At 53.1% G+C, this 22579-nt stretch overlaps 1 protein-coding gene across 2 annotated transcripts in view; it reads left to right on the forward strand.

Moving 5' to 3' along the window:
* Nucleotides 1-22579, forward strand: part of RNPC3 (RNA binding region (RNP1, RRM) containing 3) — a 119879-nt gene that overhangs the window by 81495 nt on the left and 15805 nt on the right. For both annotated transcript variants that reach the window (XM_075322199.1, XM_075322200.1), the window contains exons 10-13: nucleotides 11000-11161; nucleotides 11331-11425; nucleotides 11507-11565; nucleotides 11776-11908. In XM_075322199.1, the coding sequence (XP_075178314.1) occupies nucleotides 11000-11161; nucleotides 11331-11425; nucleotides 11507-11565; nucleotides 11776-11908 (449 nt within the window). The remainder of the gene's footprint in view (nucleotides 1-10999; nucleotides 11162-11330; nucleotides 11426-11506; nucleotides 11566-11775; nucleotides 11909-22579) is intronic.

The raw sequence follows: 22579 nt of genomic DNA on the forward strand, positions 1-22579 counted from the left end.
AGCACCAGTTTACCTTGCCTAAGAGAGCAAAGAGTGTGTTCTTTAACCACTCCAGTTTTCAGGCCGCTGTGACCAAGCCCAGGGCCTGTCCTGACAAGCGCTTCCCAAAGCGTGGTTCTGATGACCGTTTTCCCTTTCCACCTGAGGTGGTCAAGGAGTGGGCTCAGTCCCCAAAGGTAGACCCCCCGGTGTCTAGGCTCGCAGCCCGGACCGTTGTGTCGGTGGCTGATGGCACTTCCCTTAAGGATTCCACTGACCGCCAGATTGACCTTCTGGCCAAATCCGTGTATGATGCGGCGGGGGCCGCGTTTTCTCCGACTTTTGCAGCAGTGTGGGCTCTCAAGGCCATCTCTGCTTCTCTAGAGAAGATGCATTCCCTCACCAGGGAATCTATGCCCGAAATGGATGCCTTAACTTCCCAAGCTTCGGCCTTTTCATCCTATGCCATGTCTGCGATGCTGGAGGCTTCTCACCACACTGCGGTGGCTTCGGCTAATTCCCTTGCTATCTGCAGAATCTTATGGCTTCGAGAGTGCAAGGCAGATGCTTCTTCAAAGAAGTACCTTGCTGGGCTCCCTTTCTTCATCGTTCCTTATGGGAGACCCAGACCATGGGTGTATAGCTTCTGCCTCCGGAGGACACACAAAGTACTACACTAAAAAGTGTAGCTCCTCCCTCCGAGCATATACACCCCCTGGATGACCAAATCTAGCCAGTTCAATGCTTTGTGTTCAGGAGGATCACACATGCATTTTCATCTGATTTTTGATTTTAAAGAATTGGAAGAAAAGCGGGTCCAAGCTGGACTCCCGGCATGTCCCTTCTCACCCCACTGTGTCGGCGGTGCTGTTAAGGTTGATTTCAAGGCTGGAGCCTTTACATGCCGCGCTCCTTCACCATCCCTCGGGCTCTGGCTTGAAGTGGGAGCCAGCACGGTTCTCACTGCTTTGCAGGAGACCGGTCTCCATCCGCAGCCCTCTCAGGACCCTGCCGGACGGAGCACTCATCCCTCAGGGACCTGGCCCTGCGTCTCTCAAGCTAAGTATTGAGACGTTATTGTCAGGGGGTCCCTTGCATTTTTTATTGTTGGGGAGAGTGTGTTAGTTATTTTGGTGACATTTCCGGCCGGTTCTCTGGGTTTCCCCTGAGAACCGCGCCGAGGGTGCCTGCTCGCCGGCCGCACTGTAAAATTTAGTCCCCGGCTTCAGCTGCGGCCTACTTTCGGTTTCACTGCCCCTGCATGTCAGTCATGCAGAAGGACAGTGCGGCGCCGCCCACCGGCCGTTCAGCAGAGTGGAGGACACTCCTCTCTGAGGAGATGTTTCCCTCCCCTGTATATCCCCTTGGCCCTCCGGTTCCCGCTCTTGGACTTGGCCCCGCCCCCCCTCCTCACTCCGGTGCCATTTTATCAGCGTTTTCACACTGATCGGCGCTGGCTGCTGCATCTCTGCAACCTGTCTGGGGGTCTGAGTTGTGGGATCCGGAGGGCACACAAACGGTCTGGTAAGCCACAACCTCTGGTTGTGGACTTTATTATACACTCTCTGGGGGTCATTCTGAAGGAGTGTGTTCTTACTGCAGAGCCTCCACCTCAGCAGCATGTCTCACACTAGGAGCAAGGCTGCAAGTCTGTACTCAATATGCACTGCATGTAAGCTCGTTCTGCCTGAACCGAGCACATATCCACATTGTGATGCCTGCTCTAACATGGTGGTGCCTCAGCCTGGAGTCTCCCCAGTGGTCCCTCAGGCTGCTCCGGCCCCGGTGGCTGACCCCCGGCTTGGGTAGCATTGTTTACTAAGTCTATCTCCCAGTCCTTTGCTGACTCCATGGGAGAGCTGTCCCGGACTCTGCTGAGCATGCATCAGCCCCCTTCACAGGGTGCCTCTGCTGCTTCGGCTCGCTCTCCAGAGCTCACAGAGGATTCTTCATCTGCTCCCAGACCCCGTCCTCCTAAAAGGAAACGCAGGGACCCCTCTCCTTCCTCGTCCCGCGGCTCCGATTCACGAGCCGATTCGCAGGACGAGGAGGATGTCTTTACTGGGGGCTCGGACGCTACCTCTATGTGCCCCATTGATCTGACTGAGGGGGATGCAGATGTTAGTGATTTGATTGCGTCCATTAATACTGTTCTGGACCTCAATCCGCCAGTATCAGAGGAGCAACCCTCTCTGGCAGAAAAGCACCAGTTTACTTTGCCTAAGAGACCAAGGAGTGTGTTCTTTAACCACTCCAGTTTTCAGACCACTGTGGCCAAGCCCAGAGCCTGTCCTGACAAACGCTTCCCAAAGCGTGGTTCTGATAACCGTTTTCCTTTTCCACCAGAGGTGGTCAAGGAGTGGGCTCTCTCACCAAAGGTGGACCCTCCGGTGTCTAGACTCTCAGCCCGGACAGTTGTATCTGTGGCTGATGGCACCTCACTCAAGGATCCCACTGACCGCCAGATTGACCTCCTGGCCAAGTCTGTCTATGAGGCGACAGGGGCCTCGTTCTCCCCATCTTTTGCAGCAGTGTGGGCTCTCAAAGCCATCTCTGCTTCTCTGGAGGAGATGCATACCCTCACTAGGGACTCTATGCCTGAATTGGTTGCTTTAACTTCCCAGGCTTCAGCCTTTTCAGCCTACGCCATGTCTGCCATGCTAGAGGCCTCTCACCGCACTGCGGTGGCCTCCGCCAATTCCCTCGCTATCCGCAGGATCTTGTGGCTTCGTGAGTGGAAGGCGGATGCTTCCTCAAAGAAGTACCTTGCTGGGCTCCCATTTGCTGGGTCCAGGCTGTTCGGTGAACAGCTGGATGAAATTATTAAGGAGGCTACTGGCGGGAAGAGTACTTCCTTGCCACAGACTAAAGCCAGGAAACCTGTCCAGGGCAGGAACCAGTCGAGGTTTCGTTCCTTTCGTTCCTTGTAACTGGTCATCCTCTAAGCCCTCGGCCTCGTCCACTAACTCGGCCAAGGACCAGAAGCCCACCTGGCGCAAGAAGCCGCGTCCACAAGGGTCCGCAGGAGCTGCTGCCACCAAGGCAGCCTCCTCTTGACTATCTGGCCGAGCCAGCAACGTCCTTGGTCGGTGGCAGGCTCTCCCACTTTGGCGACGTGTGGTTTCAACACGTCTCCGACCAGTGGGTGCGGGATATCATCTCCCACGGCTACAGGATAGAGTTCTCTTCCAGCCCGCCAAACAGATTTTTTCTGTCAACTCCCCCCTGCTCCAAGGCCGCCGCCTTCTCTCAGGCCGTGGCATCCTTGCAGGCCAACGGAGTAATTGTGCCGGTTCCCGCCAGGGAACGGTTCAGAGGTTTCTAATCAAATCTCTTCCTAGTCCCCAAAAAGGACGGTTCCTTCCGGCCCATCCTGGATCTCAAGCTTCTCAACAAGCATGTTCAGGTGCGGCATTTTCGCATGGAGTCTCTGCGATCAGTCATTGCCTCAATGACCCAAGGAGATTTCCTGGCATCCATCGACATCAGAGATGCCTATCTGCATGTGCCAATTGCAGTTTCACACCAGCATTGGCTACGTTTTGCAATCGGAGAGGAACATTTCCAATTCGTGGCTCTCCCCTTCGGGTTAGCCACGGCCCCTCGAGTATTCACCAAGGTCATTGCAGCAGTGGTTGCGGTCCTGCACCTCCAGGGGTTGGCAGTAATTCCTTACCTGGACGACCTTCTGGTCAAGGCTTCATCCAGCGCAGACTGTCAGCGGAGTGTCTCGCCACTCTTGTTCAATTCGGGTGGCTTGTCAATCTGCCCAAGTCCACTCTGACCCGACCCAAAAACTCACGTACCTAGGGATGCAATTCGAAACTCTGCCGGCACTTGTCAAGCTGCCCTTAGTCAAACAGCAGTCCCTCCATCTGGCGGTGCGCTCTCTGTTGAGGCCCCGCCGTCACTCCATCAGGCACCTTATGCAGGTGCTGGGTCAGATGGTGGCGTCAATGGAAGCGGTTCCCTTTGCCCAGTTCCATCTGCGTCCTCTGCAGCTGGACATTCTCCGCTGTTGGGACAAGCGGATTTCTTCCTTACACAGGTTGGTGGCTCTGTCGCCACAAGCCAGGAGCTCTCTTCAGTGGTGGCTTCGGCCTCTCTCTCTGTCTGTGACGCTCCTTTCTGACCCCGTCCTGGGTGATCCTCACCACGGATGCCAGTCTTTCCGGCCGGGGAGCAGTATTTCTCCACCACCGAGCACAGGGCATTTGGACTCAGTCCGAATCAGCCCTCTCTATCAATGTGCTGGAAATCAGAGCTGTGCTTCTAGCTCTCTTAGCCTTTCACCATCTGTTGGCGGGCAAGCACATTCGAATCCAGTCAGACAACGCGACAGCAGTTGCCTACATCAATCACCAGGGCGGGACTCGCAGCCGCCTGGCAATGTTGGAGGTTCTACGCATCCTGCAGTGGACGGAGGACTCCAAGTCCACCATATCCGCAGTCCATATCCCAGGCGTGGAAAACTGGGAGGCAGATTATCTCAGCCGTCAAACCGTGGACAGCGGCGAGTGGGCTCTGCATCAGGCAGTGTTCTGGTCGATCTGCCGCAAGTGGGGCACTCCGGAAGTGGATCTAATGGCATCCCGGCACAACAACAAGGTCCCGGTTTACGTGGCTCGCTCCCACGATCCTCAGGCCTTTGCAGCAGACGCGCTGGTTCAGGATTGGTCCCAGTTTCGTCTGGCTTACGTGTTTCCCCCTCTAGCTCTCTTGCCCAGAGTCCTGCGCAAGATCAGAATGGAGGGCCGTCGGGTCATACTCATCGCCCCAGACTGGCCCAGGCGAGCTTGGTACCCAGACCTGCTCCGTCTGTCCGTAGAGGTGCCGTGGTGTCTCCCGGACTGCCCAGACCTTCTCTCTCAAGGTCCGTTTTTCCGTCAGAATTCTGCGGCTCTCAGATTGACGGCGTGGCTCTTGAGTCCTGGATCCTGACGGCTTCCGGCATTCCTCCCGAAGTCATCTCCACTATGACTCAGGCTCGGAAGTCTTCCTCGTCAAAAATTTACCACAGGACTTGGAGAATTTTCCTGTCCTGGTGTCGTTCTTCCGGCCATGCTCCTTGGCCTTTTTCCCTTGCCAACCATCCTGTCCTTTCTACAGTCCGGTCTGCAGCTAAGACTATCCCTCAATTCTCTTAAGGGACAGGTCTCGGCTCTGTCAGTGTTCTTTCAGCGGCGTATCGCCCGACTGGCTCAGGTGCGCACCTTCATGCAGGGCGCATCTCACATCATTCCACCTTACCGGCGGCCTTTGGATCCCTGGGACCTTAATCTGGTCCTCACGGCCTTACAGAAACCCCCCTTTGAGCCTCTTATGGAAGTTTCTTTGTTTCGACTTTCACAGAAAGTCGTCTTTCTGGTGGCCATAACTTCTCTCAGGAGAGTCTCTGATTTGGCCGCGCTCTCTTCGGAGTCACCTTTTTTGGTTTTTCACCAAGACAAGGTAGTTCTCCGTCTCCAGACTTTCTTCCTAAGGTGGTGTCTCCTTTCCACCTTAACCAGGACATTTCATTGCCTTCCCTTTGTCCGGCCCCTGTTCATCGCTTTGAGAAAGCGTTGCATACTTTAGATCTGGTGCGGGCGCTCCGGATCTATGTGTCACGCACCGCCGCTCTTAGGCAGTGCACCTCTCTTTTTGTGCTGACCACAGGTCAGCGCAAGGGTCTCTCGGCTTCTAAACCGACCCTAGCTCGTTGGATTAGGTCGGCCATATCCGATGCCTACCAGAATACTCAGGTGCCTCCCCCGCCGGGGATCAAGGCACACTCGACCAGAGCTGTCGGTGCCTCTTGGGCTTTCAGGCACCAGGCTACGGCTCAGCAGGTCTGTCAGGCTGCCACTTGGACTAGTCTGCATACCTTTTCAAAGCACTACCAAGTGCATGCTGATGCTTCGGCAGAAGCGAGCTTAGGCAGACGCATCCTTCAGGCGGCCATCGCCCATTTGTGAAGTTAGGTTTTGCCTACTTCTCAGTTTTCTGTTTATTTCCCACCCATGGACTGCTTTGAGACGTCCCATGGTCTGGGTCTCCCATAAGGAACGATGAAGAAAAAGAGAATTTTGTTTACTTACCGTAAATTCTTTTTCTTATAGTTCCGACATGGGAGACCCAGCACCCTCCCTGTTGCCTGTTGGCAGTTTTCTTGTTCCGTGTGTTTTCACCGGCTGTTGTTGTAGTCAGAGGTTCCGGTTGTTCCGGGTTTTGCTCTGTCTCTACTTGTGGGTGGATGTCCTCCTTCAGCTTTTGCACTAAACTGGCTAGATTTGGTCATCCAGGGGGTGTATATGCTCGGAGGGAGGAGCTACACTTTTTAGTGTAGTACTTTGTGTGTCCTCCGGAGGCAGAAGCTATACACCCATGGTCTGGGTCTCCCATGTCGGAACTATAAGAAAAAGAATTTACGGTAAGTAAACAAAATTCTCTTTTTTGCTGGGTCCCGGCTGTTCGGAGAACAGCTGGATGAAATTATTAAGGAAGCTACTGGCGGGAAGAGTACTTCCATGCCTCAAACTAAAGCCAGGAAACCTGTCCAGGGTAGGAATCAGTCGAGGTTTCGCTCCTTTCGTTCCTCCAACTGGTCGTCCTCTAAGCCCTCGGCCTCGTCCGCTAACTCAGCCAAGGACCAGAAATCCAACTGGCGCACAAAAGCGCGTCCACAAAAGACCGCAGGAGCTGCTGCCACTAAGGCAGCCTCCTCGTGACTATCTGCCCGCTCCACCAACGTCCTTAGTCGGTGGCAGGCTCTCCCACTTTGGCGACGCTTGGTTTCAACACCTCTCCGATCAGTGGGTGAGAGATATCATTTCCCACGGCTACAGGATAGAATTTTCTTCCAGTCCGCCAAACAGATTTTTTCTCTCAACTCCCCCCTGCTCCAAGGCCGCCGCCTTCTCACAGGCCATGGCAGTCTTACAGGCCAATGGAGTAATTGTACCGGTTCCCGCCTGGGAACGGTTCAGAGATTTCTACTCAAATCTCTTCCTAGTTCCCAAAAAGGACGGTACCTTCCGGCCCATCCTGGATCTGAAGCTTCTCAACAAGCATGTTCAGGTGCGGCGCTTTCGCATGGAGTCTCTGCGATCAGTCATTGCCTCTATGTCCCAAGGGGATTTCCTGGCATCCATTGACATCAGAGATGCCTATCTGCATGTGCTAATTGCAGTGTCACACCAGCGTTGGCTACGTTTTGCAGTAGGAGAAGATCACTTCCAATTCGTGGCTCTCCCCTTCGGGTTGGCCACGGCCCCTCGGGTATTCACCAAGGTCATGGCAGCAGTGATTGCAGTTCTGCACCTCCAGGGGTTGGCAGTGATTCCTTACCTGGATGACCTTCTAGTCAAGGCTTCATCCAGCGCAGACTGTCAGCGGAGTGTCTCGCTCACTCTCTCCACTCTAGCTCAATTCGGGTGGCTGGTCAATCTGCCCAAATCCACTCTGACTCCGACCCAGAGTCTCACGTACCTAGGGATGCAGTTCGAGACCTTGACGGCACTTGTGAAGTTGCCCTTAGTCAAACAGCAGTCCCTCCAGCTAGCGGTGCGCTCTCTGCTGAGGCCCCGCCGTTATACCCTCAGGCGTCTGATGCAGGTGCTGGGTCAAATGGTGGCGTCCATGGAGGCTGTTCCCTTTGCCCAGTTCCATCTGCGCCCCCTGCAGCTGGACATTCTCTGCTGTTGGGACAAGCGGCCTTCCTCCTTACACAGGTTAGTGGCTCTCTCGCCACAAACCAGGAGCTCTCTTCAGTGGTGGCTTCGGCCTCTCTCCCTGTCCCAGGGGCGCTCCTTCCTGGCCCCGTCCTGGGTGATTCTCACCACAGATGCCAGTCTATCCGGCTGGGGAGCGGTATATCTCCACCACAGAGCGCAGGGCACTTGGACTCTGTCCGAGTCAGCCCTTTCAATCAATCTAGCTCTCCTGGCTTTTCACCACCTGTTGGCGGGCAGGCACATTCGAGTCCAGTCAGACAACGCGACAGCGGTTGCCTACATCAATCACCAAGGCGGGACACGCATCCACCTGGCGATGTTGGAAGTACAACGCATCCTTCAGTGGACGGAGGACTCCAAGTCCACCATATCCGCAGTCCACATCCCAGGCGTGGAAAACTGGGAGGCAGATTATCTCAGCCGTCAAACCGTGGACGGTGGCGAGTGGTCCCCACACCCGGCAGTGTTTCAGTCAATCTGCCGCAAATGGGGCACTCCGGACGTGGACCTAATGGCATCCCATAACAACAACAAGGTTCCTGTTTACGTGGCTCGCTCCCACGACCCTCAGGCATTCGCCGCGGACGCACTGGTTCAAGACTGGTCCCAGTTTTGTCTGTCCTACGTGTTTCCCCCTCTAGCTCTCTTGCCCAGTGTTCTGCGCAAGATCAGAACGGAGGGCTGTCGAGTCATCCTCATTGCACCGGACTGGCCCAGGCGAGCTTGGTATCCAGACCTGCTCCATCTGTCCGTAGAGATGCCATGGCATCTCCCGGACCGTCCAGACCTACTCTCACAAGGTCCGTTTTTCCGCCTGAATTCTGCGGCTCTCAAATTGACGGCGTGGTTCTTGAGTCCTGGATCTTGACGGCTTCTGGTATCCCTCCTGAAGTCATCTCCACTATGACTCGGGCCCGTAAGTCTTCCTCCACTAAGATCTATCACAGGACTTGGAAAACTTTCCTGTCCTGGTGTCGCTCTACTGACCATCCTCCTTGGCCATTCTCCTTGCCGACCCTTCTGTCTTTTCTACAGTCCGTTCTGCAGCTAGGACTGTCCCTCAACTCTCTCAAGGGACAAGTCTCTGCTCTTTCAGTTCTGTTCCAGCGGCGTCTCGCTCGGCTGGCTCAGGTCCGCACCTTCATGCAAGGCGCGTCTCACATCATTCCGCCTTACCGGCGGCCCTTGGATCCCTGGGACCTTAATTTAGTTCTCACGGTTTTGCAGAAACCTCCCTTTGAGCCTCTTAGGGAGGTCTCTTTGCATCGTCTTTCCCAGAAAGTGTTTTTTCTGGTGGCCATAACTTCCCTCAGGAGAGTCTCTGATTTGGCCGCGCTCTCTTCAGAGTCACCTTTTTTAGTTTTTCATCAAGACAAGGTGGTTCTCCGTCCAACTCCGGATTTTCTTCCTAAGGTGGTCTCTCCTTTCCACCTTAACCAGGACATTACCCTACCTTCATTTTGTCTGGCTCCTGTTCATCGCTTTGAAAAAGCGCTGCATACTCTGGATCTGGTGCGTGCGCTCCGGATCTATGTGTCTCGCACCGCTGCTCTTAGGCGGTGCACTTCTCTTTTTGTGCTAACCACAGGTCGGCGCAAGGGCCTCTCTGCTTCTAAGCCGACCATGGCCCGTTGGATTAGATCGACCATTTCGGACGCCTACCAGAGTTCTCAGGTGCCTCCCCCGCCGGGGATCAAGGCACATTCAACCAGAGCTGTTGGTGCCTCTTGGGCTTTCAGGCACCAGGCTACGGCTCAACAAGTCTGTCAGGCTGCTACTTGGACTAGCCTGCATACCTTTTCGAAGCACTACAAAGTGCATGCTCATGCTTCGGCAGATGCGAGCTTGGGCAGACGCATCCTTCAGGCGGCTGTCGCCCATTTGTGAAGTTAGGTTCTGCCTACTTCTTGCCTTTTTTCGGTTTATTTCCCACCCAGGGACTGCTTTGGAATGTCCCATGGTCTGGGTCTCCCAAAGGAACGATAAAGAAAAAGAGAATTTTGTTTACTTACCGTAAATTCTTTTTCTTATAGTTCCGTATTGGGAGACCCAGCACCCTCCCTGTTGCCTGTTGGCAATTTTCTTGTTCCGCGTGTTATCACCGGCTGTTGTCGTGGACATTGTCTCTGGTTGTTCCGGTTTTTGCTCTGTTCTACTTGTGGGTGGCTATTCTCCTTCAGCTTTTGCACTAAACTGGCTGGGTCTGCTCACCAGGGGGTGTATAAGCGCAGAGGGAGGAGCTACACTTTTAAGTGTAGTACTTTGTGTGTCCTCCGGAGGTAGAAGCTAAACACCCATGGTCTGGGTCTCCCAATACGGAACTATAAGAAAAAGAATTTACGGTAAGTAAACACAATTCTCTTTTTTTTTCGAATACAAATTTGTTTCTCGTTTTTTTTTTTTTTTATATTTTTTTATTATAAAATTACTGACTCTGTTAGTGATGTTGGGTATCTGATACATGCCATGACGTAGCTAAACCCAGGGCCTGATGACAGGTGACTTTACACAGCTAATAACAACCCCATATATCACCCTTTTTGCCGCCGCACCGGGATGAGCTGGGGCGAAGCACCAGGATTGGCACATCTAATGGATGCGCCACTTCTGGGGCGGCTGCAGCCTGCTATTTTTAGGCTGGGGAGGGTCCAATAACCGTGGACCTCCCTAGTCTGAGAATATTAGACTACAGCTGTCTGCTTTACCTTTGCTGGTGATCCAATTTGGCTGGGACCCCACGTTTTTTGTTTTAAATTATTTATTTAATTTAAAATAACAGCGTGGAGTGCCCTCTGTTTTGGATTACCAGCCAAGGTGAAGCTGCAGGCTGCAGCTGTCTGCTGACCCTAGCTGGCTACAAGAAATAGGGGGGACCCCACATGTTTTTTTTTTTTTTTATTTATTGGCTAAGTGCAAGGCTAAAGGGTGCAAAATGCAGGAGAGTTGGACATTATAATTGTCTTTGTCATCTATCTATGATGAGCGCTGACATCATGAGGTTAGCTAAGTTCATTACCTACGGTGATGAACTCCGCTGAACTCGTGACGTCATTGCTCAGGTGATGTGTGATCACAGCTAGAGTCCTCCACCAGTGGAAATCACGCAAAAAAAACCAGAAGTCACATTGATGGCACATAGACCGTATACAGAACGGATGCGGTTGTCACATGGATGCATTCGTGGAAAAACAGGACAGTTTTTGTTGACCAGAAAATGGAACATTTGTGTGAATGTAGTGTTGATTTCTTAATTTTCCAGTTCACTTATAATTCACTTTGATCCCTAAAGCCATTACGTTTTTCAGACACCAGAGTGGCGCCTGTGGGGGATGAAGTTTTCGGATTTGGAAAGATTTATCCAACTACTGAGCCCAGAGATGAGGAGGAGGAGGATGAAGATGATGATGATTTGCCAAAGGAATTTATTTCCAGGAAGCAGCTGGAGAAGGGGCGGCTTTCTAAAGAAGGTAAATGGGTACTGACAAATACTACAATTGCTTGTGACAGGTATAGTGTGTATTTTATTGTACCAACATGTCTTCTATTCTGAAAGTCAATGTTCATGAAATCAGTTCCAAAGCCTAAAAAGAACTATTTTATTTCTCATTTATTATAATTTTTTTTTCTTTTTGTTAGAAATGCGAAAGCTCTCAGTGTTTAAGAATCATGATCCCGGAGAGCCAAATTGCAGACTCTATGTGAAAAACCTATCAAAACAAGTTACGGAAAAGGTATGCCGATGTTTATAGCTACGGGTAGAATTGTCTTATTCTCGTCATCACATCTCAACATTTTGCTTCTCACCTTAACAGGATCTGAAGTTTATATTTGGAAAGTTTATTGATTTTTCATCTCCCACTGAAAAAAACATGTAAGTTACGTTAGTCCATGGATGTGTGCTTTTATATACCTTTTGCATTTTAGCCAATGTTTAGTTATTTAAATCTTTTAAAAGTTTAATAAAAAACACTTAAGTGTCCGCTCTTAGTACTTGGTTTAGTTCTTGTTAAAAATGAGCCAGAGCTTGTTCCTCTTGGTGGTCCTAAGTGCAGAGCTCACCCCAGCTATTCCGATATTGCAGGTTTGATATTCGGCTGATGACAGAGGGTCGGATGAAGGGACAAGCGTTTATAGGCCTTCCCAGTGAAGAGGTTGCTGAAAAGGCCCTGAAACACACCCACGGCTATGTACTTTTTGACAAACCAATGGTCATTGTATCCTTTTATGAAACTTGTTTTTTACATTTTGTAGTTTTGATTATATCTGCTGAGAACCACAAATTAAAGGGAATGTATTGCGGTTTTTTATTTTTGTATTAACAATAGTGATTATGAAATCAAGTATTTTTAATACAAAATTAAAATCACTGCTTATTTAGTTTTTATTTAATTCTAGTTTTACTGAAGGCACTGGGGGCTGCCATGTTGGATTCGCTGTGTGTAACGGCAGCTAGTCACCTCCTTTATGGCAGCCCCCTGTGCATAGAGAACAGTGTTCGGGGGCAGTGAATACAGCCGCACATGATCACTCCAGGCTGTAGTTGCCAGGGGTGATCATGCGGGCAGGCTGTTTAATATGCGTACATCCCCCGCCCATCACCCCGCCCACCTGTCAGTGCTGGCTTCAGCGCTGAGAGATGATGGGCGGGATGATTGGCGTCCATATTAAATGAGCGGGTCCACATGATCACGGTAGGCTGCTACAGCCTGCTCATGCCCCCGATGACCCGCGCCACTGCAGCACCCTCATTCCCCGCAGCCCTACATTCAGACTATAAGGCTATGTGCGCACGTTGCGTACTAGCCCTGCAGAATTTTCTGCAGCGATCTGAAGAGCACATGTGCGCTTCAAATCGCTGCAGAAAATGTCCGTAGAAAAAAAAAAGCCAATTCCATGCGCTCTGCCTGCAGCTCCTCCCATAGACAGAGCAGGAGCTGCCGGCAAAGCGCACGGAAGAAGTGACAGGTCACTTCTTAAACGCAGCGTTTCGGGCAGCAGCCGAAGCGCTGCACTCAAAGACGCCACGTGCGCACGGCCCCTGCACAATCTCCATAGACTGTGCAAGGGACGCAGGACGCATGCAGTTACGCTGCGCTACAAAGCGCAGCGTAACTGCATGAATTACGCACACGTGCGCACATAGCCTAAGATGCACCCCCCACTTTCCCCCAACATTTGGGGGGAAAAAAGTGCATCTTATAGTCCGAAAAATACGGCGTGTGTATGTGTATATATAATATTATGTATGTGTGTGTATGTATGTATGTGTATGTATGTATATATATATATATATATATATATATATATATATATATATATATATATATATATATATATATATATATATATATATTATGTAATATGTGTGTGTGTATATATATATACACACACACAGGGTGCATTGCTCTAGAATCACTGCGTTGAGAAACACGTGATGGTGTCTCCGCAGTGGTGGATGTTGATCTCCCTAAGGTCAACCATCCTTGCTTACATAGTCTTTTACTAGGCAATGCTCCCACTAGCCAGATTCCTACTCCACACTGATGAGGGGCAAATACCCCGAAACGGCTGTCTGTGGATGGATACCATGTTTGGCATAGGTGGTCTCCTTAACTGGAGACTGCCCTTCCCATGGTTGTTCCTTCCCGGTGAAAGACCTGGCTAGTTTCCTGCCAGCGTTGAGAAACATGTGATGGTGTCTCCGCAGGCCTTCTTGCTTTGAATATTTCCCAGGGTGCATTGCTCTAGAATCACTGCGTTGAGAAACACGTGATGGTGTCTCCGCAGTGGTGGATGTTGATCTCCCCAAGGTCAACCATCCTTGCTTTTATATATATATATATATATATATGTGTATGTATATGTATATATAATTGCCTTATTCTGTCTGTCTGTCTCTGTCTGTCTCTGTCTGTCTCTGTCTGTCTCTGTCTGTCTCTGTCTGTCTCTGTCTGTCTCTGTCTGTCTCTGTCTGTCTCTGTCTGTCTGTCTGTCTGTCTCTGTCTGTCTGTCTGTCTGTCATGCTCCAAAATTGTGTCCTTACGGTGACACAAAGCTGATTGGCCGCTGGGCTCGCCATGGCCCCGCCCCTCCACACCGATTGGCCGCTCGCCCAGGCTGCGCCCCCACACGGATTGGCCAGCCGCTCGCCCAGGCTCCGCCCCCCCCACAGATTGGCCTCTCGCCCCGGCACCCTGCAGGCATTGGCAATTCGGCCACGCCCCGCCCCCCTCACGCAATGCACGCTAGCTCTGGCCCCGCCCCCTCCCTCCCCCCGCGCATTCCCCGAACTGACACGGCTGTCACGGAGGTGAGTACTGTACTCCCCCTCCCCCTCCCCCCCACCCCCCCGCGCATTCCCCGAACTGACACGGCTGTCACGGAGGTGAGTACTGTACTCTCCCCCCCACCCCGGCCCCCGCTCGCACGGGAGTGGTGTGGATACGTTGGTAACCATGCTCGCATGGTGACAAGCGAATCAAGGTCCTGCTGCGGCGGAAGATCCACACGCACACACATAACAGCACACACACAAACATACACACACATCAGATCACACTCACTCTCACACACACACCTCACACACACCTCACACACACCTCACATCGCATCCACACACTCACAGCATCCGGCGATATCGCTTGCTTCTCGGCCTCGATACTGTGCTGTTGTGACCTTCCAGGACCTGACGGAGGATCACATGGCCAGAGGCATGTGATATCTACGGATGTTGTGAGTATAAGCGCGTATGTGCGATATCGTCAGTGTCTGTGTGTGTGAGTGTATGCGATCGGGTGTGTGTGAGTGGATGCGATCGGGTGTGTGTGAGTGGATGCGATCGGGTGTGTGTGAGTGGATGCGATCGGGTGTGTGTGAGTGGATGCGATCGGGTGTGTGAGTGTCGGCAGAGGAGCACGGCGTGCTGGAGGAGGCTGGGAGCAGAGAGGCTGATCATGGGGAAGGCTGGTAGGGGGAGGCTGATGCTGGGGGAGACTGGGAGGGGAAGGCTGATGCTGAAGGAGGCTGGGAGGAAGGAGGCTGGGAGAGGGAGGCTGGGAGGAAGGAGGCTGGGAGGAGAGAGGCTGATCCTGGGGAAGGCTGGGAATGGGAGGCTGATACTGAGGGAGGCTGGAAGGAGAGAGGCTGATGCTGGGGGGGGGGCTGGAAGGAGAGAGGCTGAGGCTGGGAGGAGAGAGGCTGATGCTGGGGAAGGCTGATGCTGAGGGAGGCTGGGAGGGGAAAGCTGATGCTGGGGAAGGCTGGGAGGACGGAGGCTGGGAGGAGAGAGGCTGATCCTGGGGAAGTCTGGGAGAGGGAGGCTGATGCTGGGGGAGGCTGGAAGGAGAGAGGCTGATGCTGGGGGAGGCTGGAAGAAGAGAGGCTGATGCTGGGGGAGGCTGGGAGGAGAGAGGCTGATGCTGGGGGAGGCTGGGAGGAGAGAGGCTGATGCTGGGGACAGAGAGGAGAGGCTGATGCTGGGGACAGAGAGGAGAGGCTGATGCTGGGGACAGAGAGGAGAGGCTGATGCTGGGAGGAGAGAGGCTGATCTGGGATGAGAGGCTGATGCTGGGAGGAGAGAGGCTGATGCTGGGAGGAGAGAGGCTGATGCTGGGGGAGGCTGGGAGGGGGAGGCTGATGCTGGTGGAGGCTGATGCTGGTGGAGGCTGATGCTGGTGGAGGCTGATGCTGGTGCAGGCTGATGCTTGGGGAGGCTGATGCTCGGGGAGGTTGGAAGGAGAGAGGCTAATGCTGGTGGAGGCTGATGCTTGGGGAGGCTGATGCTGGAGGAGACTGGGAGGGGAAGGCTGATGCTGAGGGAGGCTGGGAGGGGGAGGCTGGGAGGAAGGAGGCTGGGAGGAGAGAGGCTGATCCTGGGGAAGGCTGGGAACGGGAGGCTGATGCTGAGGGAGGCTGGAAGTAGAGAGGCTGATGCTGGTGGAGGCTGATGCTTGGGGAGGCTGATGCTTGGGGAGACTGGGAGCGGAAGACTGATGCTGAGGGAGGCTGGGAGGGGGAGGCTGGGAAGAAGGAGGCTGGGAGGAGAGAGGCTGATCCTGGGGAAGGCTGGGAAGAGGAGGCTGATGCTGAGGGAGGCTGGAAGGAGAGAGGCTGATGCTGGGGGAGGCTGGAAGGAGAGAGGCTGAGGCTGGGAGGAGAGAGGCTGATGCTGGGGAAGGCTGATGCTGAGGGAGGCTGGGAGGGGAAAGCTGATGCTGGGGAAGGCTGGGAGGACGGAGGCTGGGAGGAGAGAGGCTGATCCTGGGGAAGGCTGGGAGAGGGAGGCTGATGCTGGAGGAGGCTGGAAGGAGAGAGGCTGATGCTGGGGGAGGCTGGAAGGAGAGAGGCTGATGCTGGTGGAGGCTGATGCTTGGGGAGGCTGGGAGAGGGAGGCTGATGCTGAGGGGAGGCTGGGAGGAGGGAGGCTGGGAGAGGTAGGCTGAGAGAAGAGAGGCTGATGCGCACACACACACACACACACACACACAGTGGGAACCACAAACAACTGCCCTACACAGACACCCACACTCACAGACAACGCTGCACACACACAACACCCAACACACAAACACCGCGGCACACACAAATATACGCACATACCGCACAACACACACATTGCATAAAACATACCTCCCCCCAAAACACACCACACACACACAAACCGCGCAACACACACACAACGCTACAGACACACAGCGCTCCACAAACAACGCAACACACACAACACACATACAACACCGCTCTCACCCCCTGTCACACCCAGACAACACCCAGAACATGTCCAGCGCCTACACAAACACTTGGTAACTACACACAACAACATCTGTATATATATATATATATATATATATATATATATATATATATATATATATATATATACATATATATATATAAACAAAAATCATACATGAACTACACAATACGTAAATTCTAGAATGCCCGATGCGTAGAATCGGGCCACCTTCTAGTATATATACATACACCTCATTGGGGGACACAGGACCATGGGTGTTATGCTGCCTGTCCATAGGAGGACACAAAGTAGATGCAAAAGCATAGCTCCTCCTCTGCAGTATACACCCCCTTGCCGGGCCAGGCAAGCTCAGTTTTAGCTTAGTGTCTGTAGGAGGCACTTCCTTTCAAGGTTTATTTTTTGAGGGTGACGGTTTCCTTTTGGGACCGATCTCCCACTACCATCAACGGGCGGGAACGTGAAGCGTTGCCTACACGTAACCCCTCCCGCGACGCTGGATCCTGGGCTGGACAACGGGTTCCACAGACACCGATTTTCCAAAGCCCAGGGTAGAGGCCTGTGCCCTATAGCCCAATTCCTCAGCCCCTCTCTGCAGGCTCTGAGATGAAGATGGCACTGATTCCTCAGCCCCTCTCCGCAGGCTCTGAGTTGAATATGACAACGACACAGCAAGCTGGCTCTGCTATTTTCACTGCCTGGAAAGCAGTGTTTTAAGGTGAGATCCCCCCTGACTGGTTTCCCAGACAAAGGGAGAAAGGACACTGCAGGGAAGCTTCCCAGGCCATTTACAGTATTTTTGTGCAAGGAGCAAGGATCCTGCACACACAGTGTTAACTTTCTCTAGCTTGCTGGCTGGGTGGAAGTTCTGCTGTTTGCAGAAAGTCTTGCAGATAACTTCCTGGTGGCAGGGGGAGGACCCAGGGCTCAGGGACTCTGTATTATCTGCTCTGTTTATTTGCTCCAGCAAAATTGGCTGATAACCACTGCTGACAAGCTGTGTGCTGACTGTAGAGAGAGGGAGGAAAACTCAGAAGCTCCCTTCCCGCCGTTTTTTACTACCCACAGCAGGGGGGGGGGCACACTGACTCATCTTCCCGCTCTTATAGTGCTAAGCCCCGCCCCCCGCGGGCGCGATAAGCCCCCCCCAGGGAAGCGTGCGAGATCTTCTTAGAGCTTAAGCCTTCCTGAGGACAGGGTCATCGGCTGATTCTGGTGAGGTGCTTGCTATCAATTGTAGCTCTGCTGAGCATTGCTCCCCCTCTTGGCATACTCCTATTAGGAACATGCAGAATTCCAAAGGCACTAAGAGGGCTAAGGCTCACATAGTCTATTATTCAGCCTGCACTGCCTGCCATGTTGAGCTACCACGTAAACGCACCTCTTCTCTCTGAGAGTCCTGTGCCCCTATAGCCCCCCCAAGACCGCCCTGCCACCACTGCTCCAATCGGCAGCCCAGAGCCTAGGGCCCCCAGCCCACCGTAATGGGCACAGTTTCTGTCCCAATCCATGGACAAACTGTCACAGAACCTGGTTCTGGCTATGCAGTGTCGTCCTCCACACCCTTCTGGGTCCCTGGACGGAACGCAGCCTGAGGATACCCCTATGGAGGATCCTTCTGAGGTAATCCGGGCACATGCTTCACCGATTGCAGGGATCAGGAAAAGGGCACATGGCCGGGTGTCTCCAGCGGGCTCTCCCTCGGGAGCACACAGGGCAAGCTCTCCCACACGCTCCACGGCTTCTGAAGAGCTGGAGAAGGGAGAATGCTGTTTGTACCAGGAGGATTCCTTGGTTTCATCCTCCCCAGATGATCAAACTGCAATAGACTCCCTTATAGCAGCAATCAACCAAACTCTGCATGTGGAGGATCCCCCATCCACTACCTCTGACCATGCGGTCTCCTTTAAGAGGGCAAGGAAAGCCCAAAAGGTTTTCGCTGATCACCCAGAGTTTCAGGATATCCTCACAAAGCAAAGGGAGAAGCCTGACAGGCGCTTCGGTAACCGTAAACTCATGGAGTCCCGGTACCCTTTTGCCTCACCTGCCCCTAAGGGCTTTGCCGATCCGACCCCGGTCTCCCGCCTTACCACAAAGACACTCCTGTCTTTACCCGATGGTTCTTCTATTAAGGACCCGACAGACAGACAGGTGGAGCACCTCGCCTGCTCTGCTTTTGAGGCTGCGGGTTCCTCCCTCTCGCAACTCAACTTCACAGAGGTAACAGCTCAAATTGCCGCTGCGGCGGAGTACCTCATGCAGGCCTCCATGGACGCTGCTACCTGCGCAGCGTTTGCCGCCTCAAATACCATAGCCATCCGTAGAGCTCTCTGGCTCCGACAATGGCGAGCGGACTCTGCCTCCAAGATGTCTCTCACTGGCCTTCCTTTTTTTTTCAAGACCGATTGTTTGGCGAATGTCTGGACAAGCTCATTTCTGACGCCACGGGAGGAAAGAGTACCTCCCTCCCCCAGCTGAAGTCCAGGACGTCCTTCACCAGACGACCATAGTCCTTGTTCCGCTCCTTTCGGAACTCATTTGGTTGGTCGACATCCTGTGCTGTCCCTGCCACCAGCCGCGGACTACGCAGGGACCGACCTTCTCAGCTCTCCCCGAAACCCACTTCGTCATGGCAGCCTAGACCGAAACAGTCCAGGACTAGGGAGACTCGGCCACGACGTTTTCCCCCCTCATGACTCCTTCGGCGCCCCGGAAGACACACTCATTGTAGGAGGTCGACTGCGGCTCTTTCAACACATCTGGGCTGCTGCCTCAGATGACAAATGGGTGCGAGACCTTGTGTCTTCCGGTTACCACATAGAATTTCGGACCCGACCCCCCGAGTCGGTACTTTCTCTCAAACCCCCCAAAGACTCGAAAACGACGCGAAGCTTTTTTCTCAGCAATCCACTCGCTCCAAACAGCAGGAGTGATAATACCTGTCCCAGTCGACGAGAAGTTCGGTGGTTTTTATTCCAACCTCTTTGTGGTCCCCAAAAAGGATGCGTCAGTTCGACCCATCCTGGACCTCAAACACCTAAACAAACATGTGCACGTACGGAGATTCAGAATGGAGTCCCTAAGGTCCATTATTGCATCCATGGTCGAAGGGGAAGTCCTCGCCTCCATAGACATCAAGGACGCGTAGACGCGTACCTCCACATACCCATCGCCCCAGATCACCAAAAGTTCCTACGCTTCGCAATTCAGGACTCCCACTTTCAATTCGTAGCTCTATCCTTCGGCCTTGCTACCGCACCAAGGGTCTTCACCAAAGTCATGGCGGCCGCCATGAGCGTCCTTCATGCCAGGGGAGTAGTCGTTCTCCCTTACTTGGACGACCTCCTCATCAAGGCCCCCTCCTTCCGCGACTGCTCAGCCAGCGTACAAATCACTGTGGACACCCTTTCCCGCTTAGGGTGGCTAGTGAATCTGGACAAATAATCCCCGATGCCATCACGATCCATCACCTTCCTGGGCATGTCCCTTGACACCCGTCGGGGCTTGATCCTTCTCCCTCAGGACAAGGCGTTCGCTCTTCAACAAGCGGTACGCTGTCTTCTACGTCCTCCGTCTCGCTCTATTCGATTCAGCATGAAAGTGCTCGGCAGGATGATGGCAGCTATGGAAGCAGTACCCTTTGCTCAACTGCACCTCCGCCCACTGCAGCTAGCCCTTCTAGCTGCCTGGGAGAAGAGCCCCCTTCTCCCTGGACAAACATCTTCACCTGACGCCTTCAGTCAGGTACGCACTCCGCTTTTGGCTTCGGTCCTCATCCCTATCGAAGGGGAGATCTTTTCTCCCAGTGAACTGGCTGGTCCTGACCACGGACGCCAGCCTCCTAGGCTGGGGAGCAGTGTACCTGCACCACACTGCTCAAGGACGTTGGAGGCCCCAGGAGTCCTTCCTCCCCATCAACATCCTGGAACGCCGCGCGATCTTCCTCGCACTCAGGGCGTTCTGCCCTCTGCTAGCTGCTCGTCAGATTTGAGTCCAATCGGACAATGCGACAGCTGTAGCCTATATCAATCGGCAGGGGGGCACCCGCAGCAAAGCGGCTTATCTCGAGGCCCATCAGATCCTCAGCTGGGCCGAATCGACAGGATCAGTGATGTCAGCGGTACACATACCGGGGTAGAGAACTGGGCAGCAGACTTTCTGAGTCACCAAGGCATGGCTGCCGGAGAATGGTCCCTCCACCCAGATGTGTTTCTACACATCTGCACTCGCTGGGGCACACCAGACGTGGACCTAATGGCCTCAAGGTTGAATGCAAAGGTACCCGCGTTCATAGCCAGGTCACGCGACCCACAGTCCATCGGCGCGGATGATCTAGTCTGCTCCTGGCACCACTTCCGCCTGCCTTACATATTTCCACCTTTACCCCTGCTGCCGTGGGTAATCAGGAAGATCAAGGCAGAGGGAGTCCCGGTGATACTGATGGCACCGGACTGGCCCAGGCGTGCCTGGTACGCCGAATTAGTACAAATGCTCACAGACGCACCGTGGCACCTTCCAGACATCCCAGACTTGCTGACCCAAGGGCCCATTTCCCATCAGAACTCCAGAGCCCTGAAGCTGACGGCATAGCCATTGAGACCTGGATATTAACAAGAGCGGGATTCTTCCCCGCGGTTAGGGCCACCATGATCAGCACCCGAAAGCCTGCTTTATCCCGCATTTACCACCATACGTGGAAAATCTTCCTTTCATGGTGCAGGGAAACTAACGTCCAGCCTATGCCTCTGGCCATCTCCAGAATTCTCGATTTTCTACAGTCTGGTTTGCAAGCGTGGTTGGCTCTCAGTTCCCTTAAAGGGCAGGTCTCAGCGCTCTCAATCTTCTACCAATGCCGCCTGCTCAAAAACCGCAAGTCAAGACCTTCCTTCAGGGCATTTCACCTCTAGTTCCCCCGTACAAACGGCCGCTGGAACCATGGGACCTCAACCTCGTTCTGGACGGTCTCCAGAGGTCTCCCTTTGAATCTCTCAAGGAATCCTCCCTTGCTCTTCTGTCCTGGAAGGTAACATTCTTAGTGGCAATTATGTCCATCAGACTGGTTTAGTAGCTGGCAGCACTCTCTTGCCGCGAGCCTCTTCTGATCTTTCACCAGGACAAGGTGGCTCTGCGCCCCCTTCCGGATTTCCTTCCAAAGGTTCTTACCCCGTTTCATTTGAACGAGGACATTGTTCTGCCTTCCTTTTGTCCACACCCAGTTCATAGGGTGGAAAGGTCTCGGCATTCGTTAGACCTCGTCAGAGCTCTCAGATATTACATATCCAGGACAGCCCCCTTTTAGGAAAACGGACTCTTTGTTCGTCATTCCTGAGGGGCCTAAGAAGGGACAGGCAGCTTCAAAGGCGACGCTGGCTCGCTGGAATCGCTCTGCGATCCAGGAAGTCTACCGCTCTCAACTCAAGCCCATTCCTAGTGGGCAGCGGGCTCATTCCACGCGAGCAGTTGGCGCTTCGTGGGCCATTCGGCATCAGGCTTCAGTGGAACAGGTGTGTAAGGCTGCGACCTGGTCTAGCCTACATACGTTTTTCAAAGCATTACAGAGTCCATACCCAGGTTTCAGCTGAGGCAAATCTGGGTAGGAAAATTCTGCAAACGGCAGTAGAGCACCTCTCTCAGTAGGCGCTCCAGGCTGTCCAGGACTGGTTCCTAGTCCTTGGGTTATGTTGTCTTTCTTTTATTTTTCCCACCCATGGACTGCTTTAGGACGTCCCATTGGTCCTGTGTCCCCCAATGAGGCGTCAGAGAAAAACGGATTTTTGTGTACTCACCGTAAAATCGTTTTCTCTTAGCCATCATTGGGGGACACCGCACCCACCCTGTTGCCCTGTTGGGCCTTGGTTCTCTCAGTACCTTATTTGGTTATGACTCTTTTTTATTTTCTCATGTTCCTCTGTTGAGAAGTTTTTACTGTTTTTTTTTTTTTTTTTTTTTTTCCCCTCCTACTGCTTGTGTACTAAAACTGAGCTTGCCTGGCCCGGCCAGGGGGTGTATACTGCAGAGGAGGAGCTATGCTTTTGCATCTTAGTGTCCTCCTATGGATAGGCAGCATAACACCCATGGTCCTGTGTCCCCCAATGATGGCTAAGAGAAAACTATTTTACGGTGAGTACACAAA

Source organism: Anomaloglossus baeobatrachus, chromosome 8 (assembly GCF_048569485.1).
Source record: "Anomaloglossus baeobatrachus isolate aAnoBae1 chromosome 8, aAnoBae1.hap1, whole genome shotgun sequence".
NCBI classification, from domain to species: Eukaryota; Metazoa; Chordata; class Amphibia; order Anura; family Aromobatidae; genus Anomaloglossus; species Anomaloglossus baeobatrachus.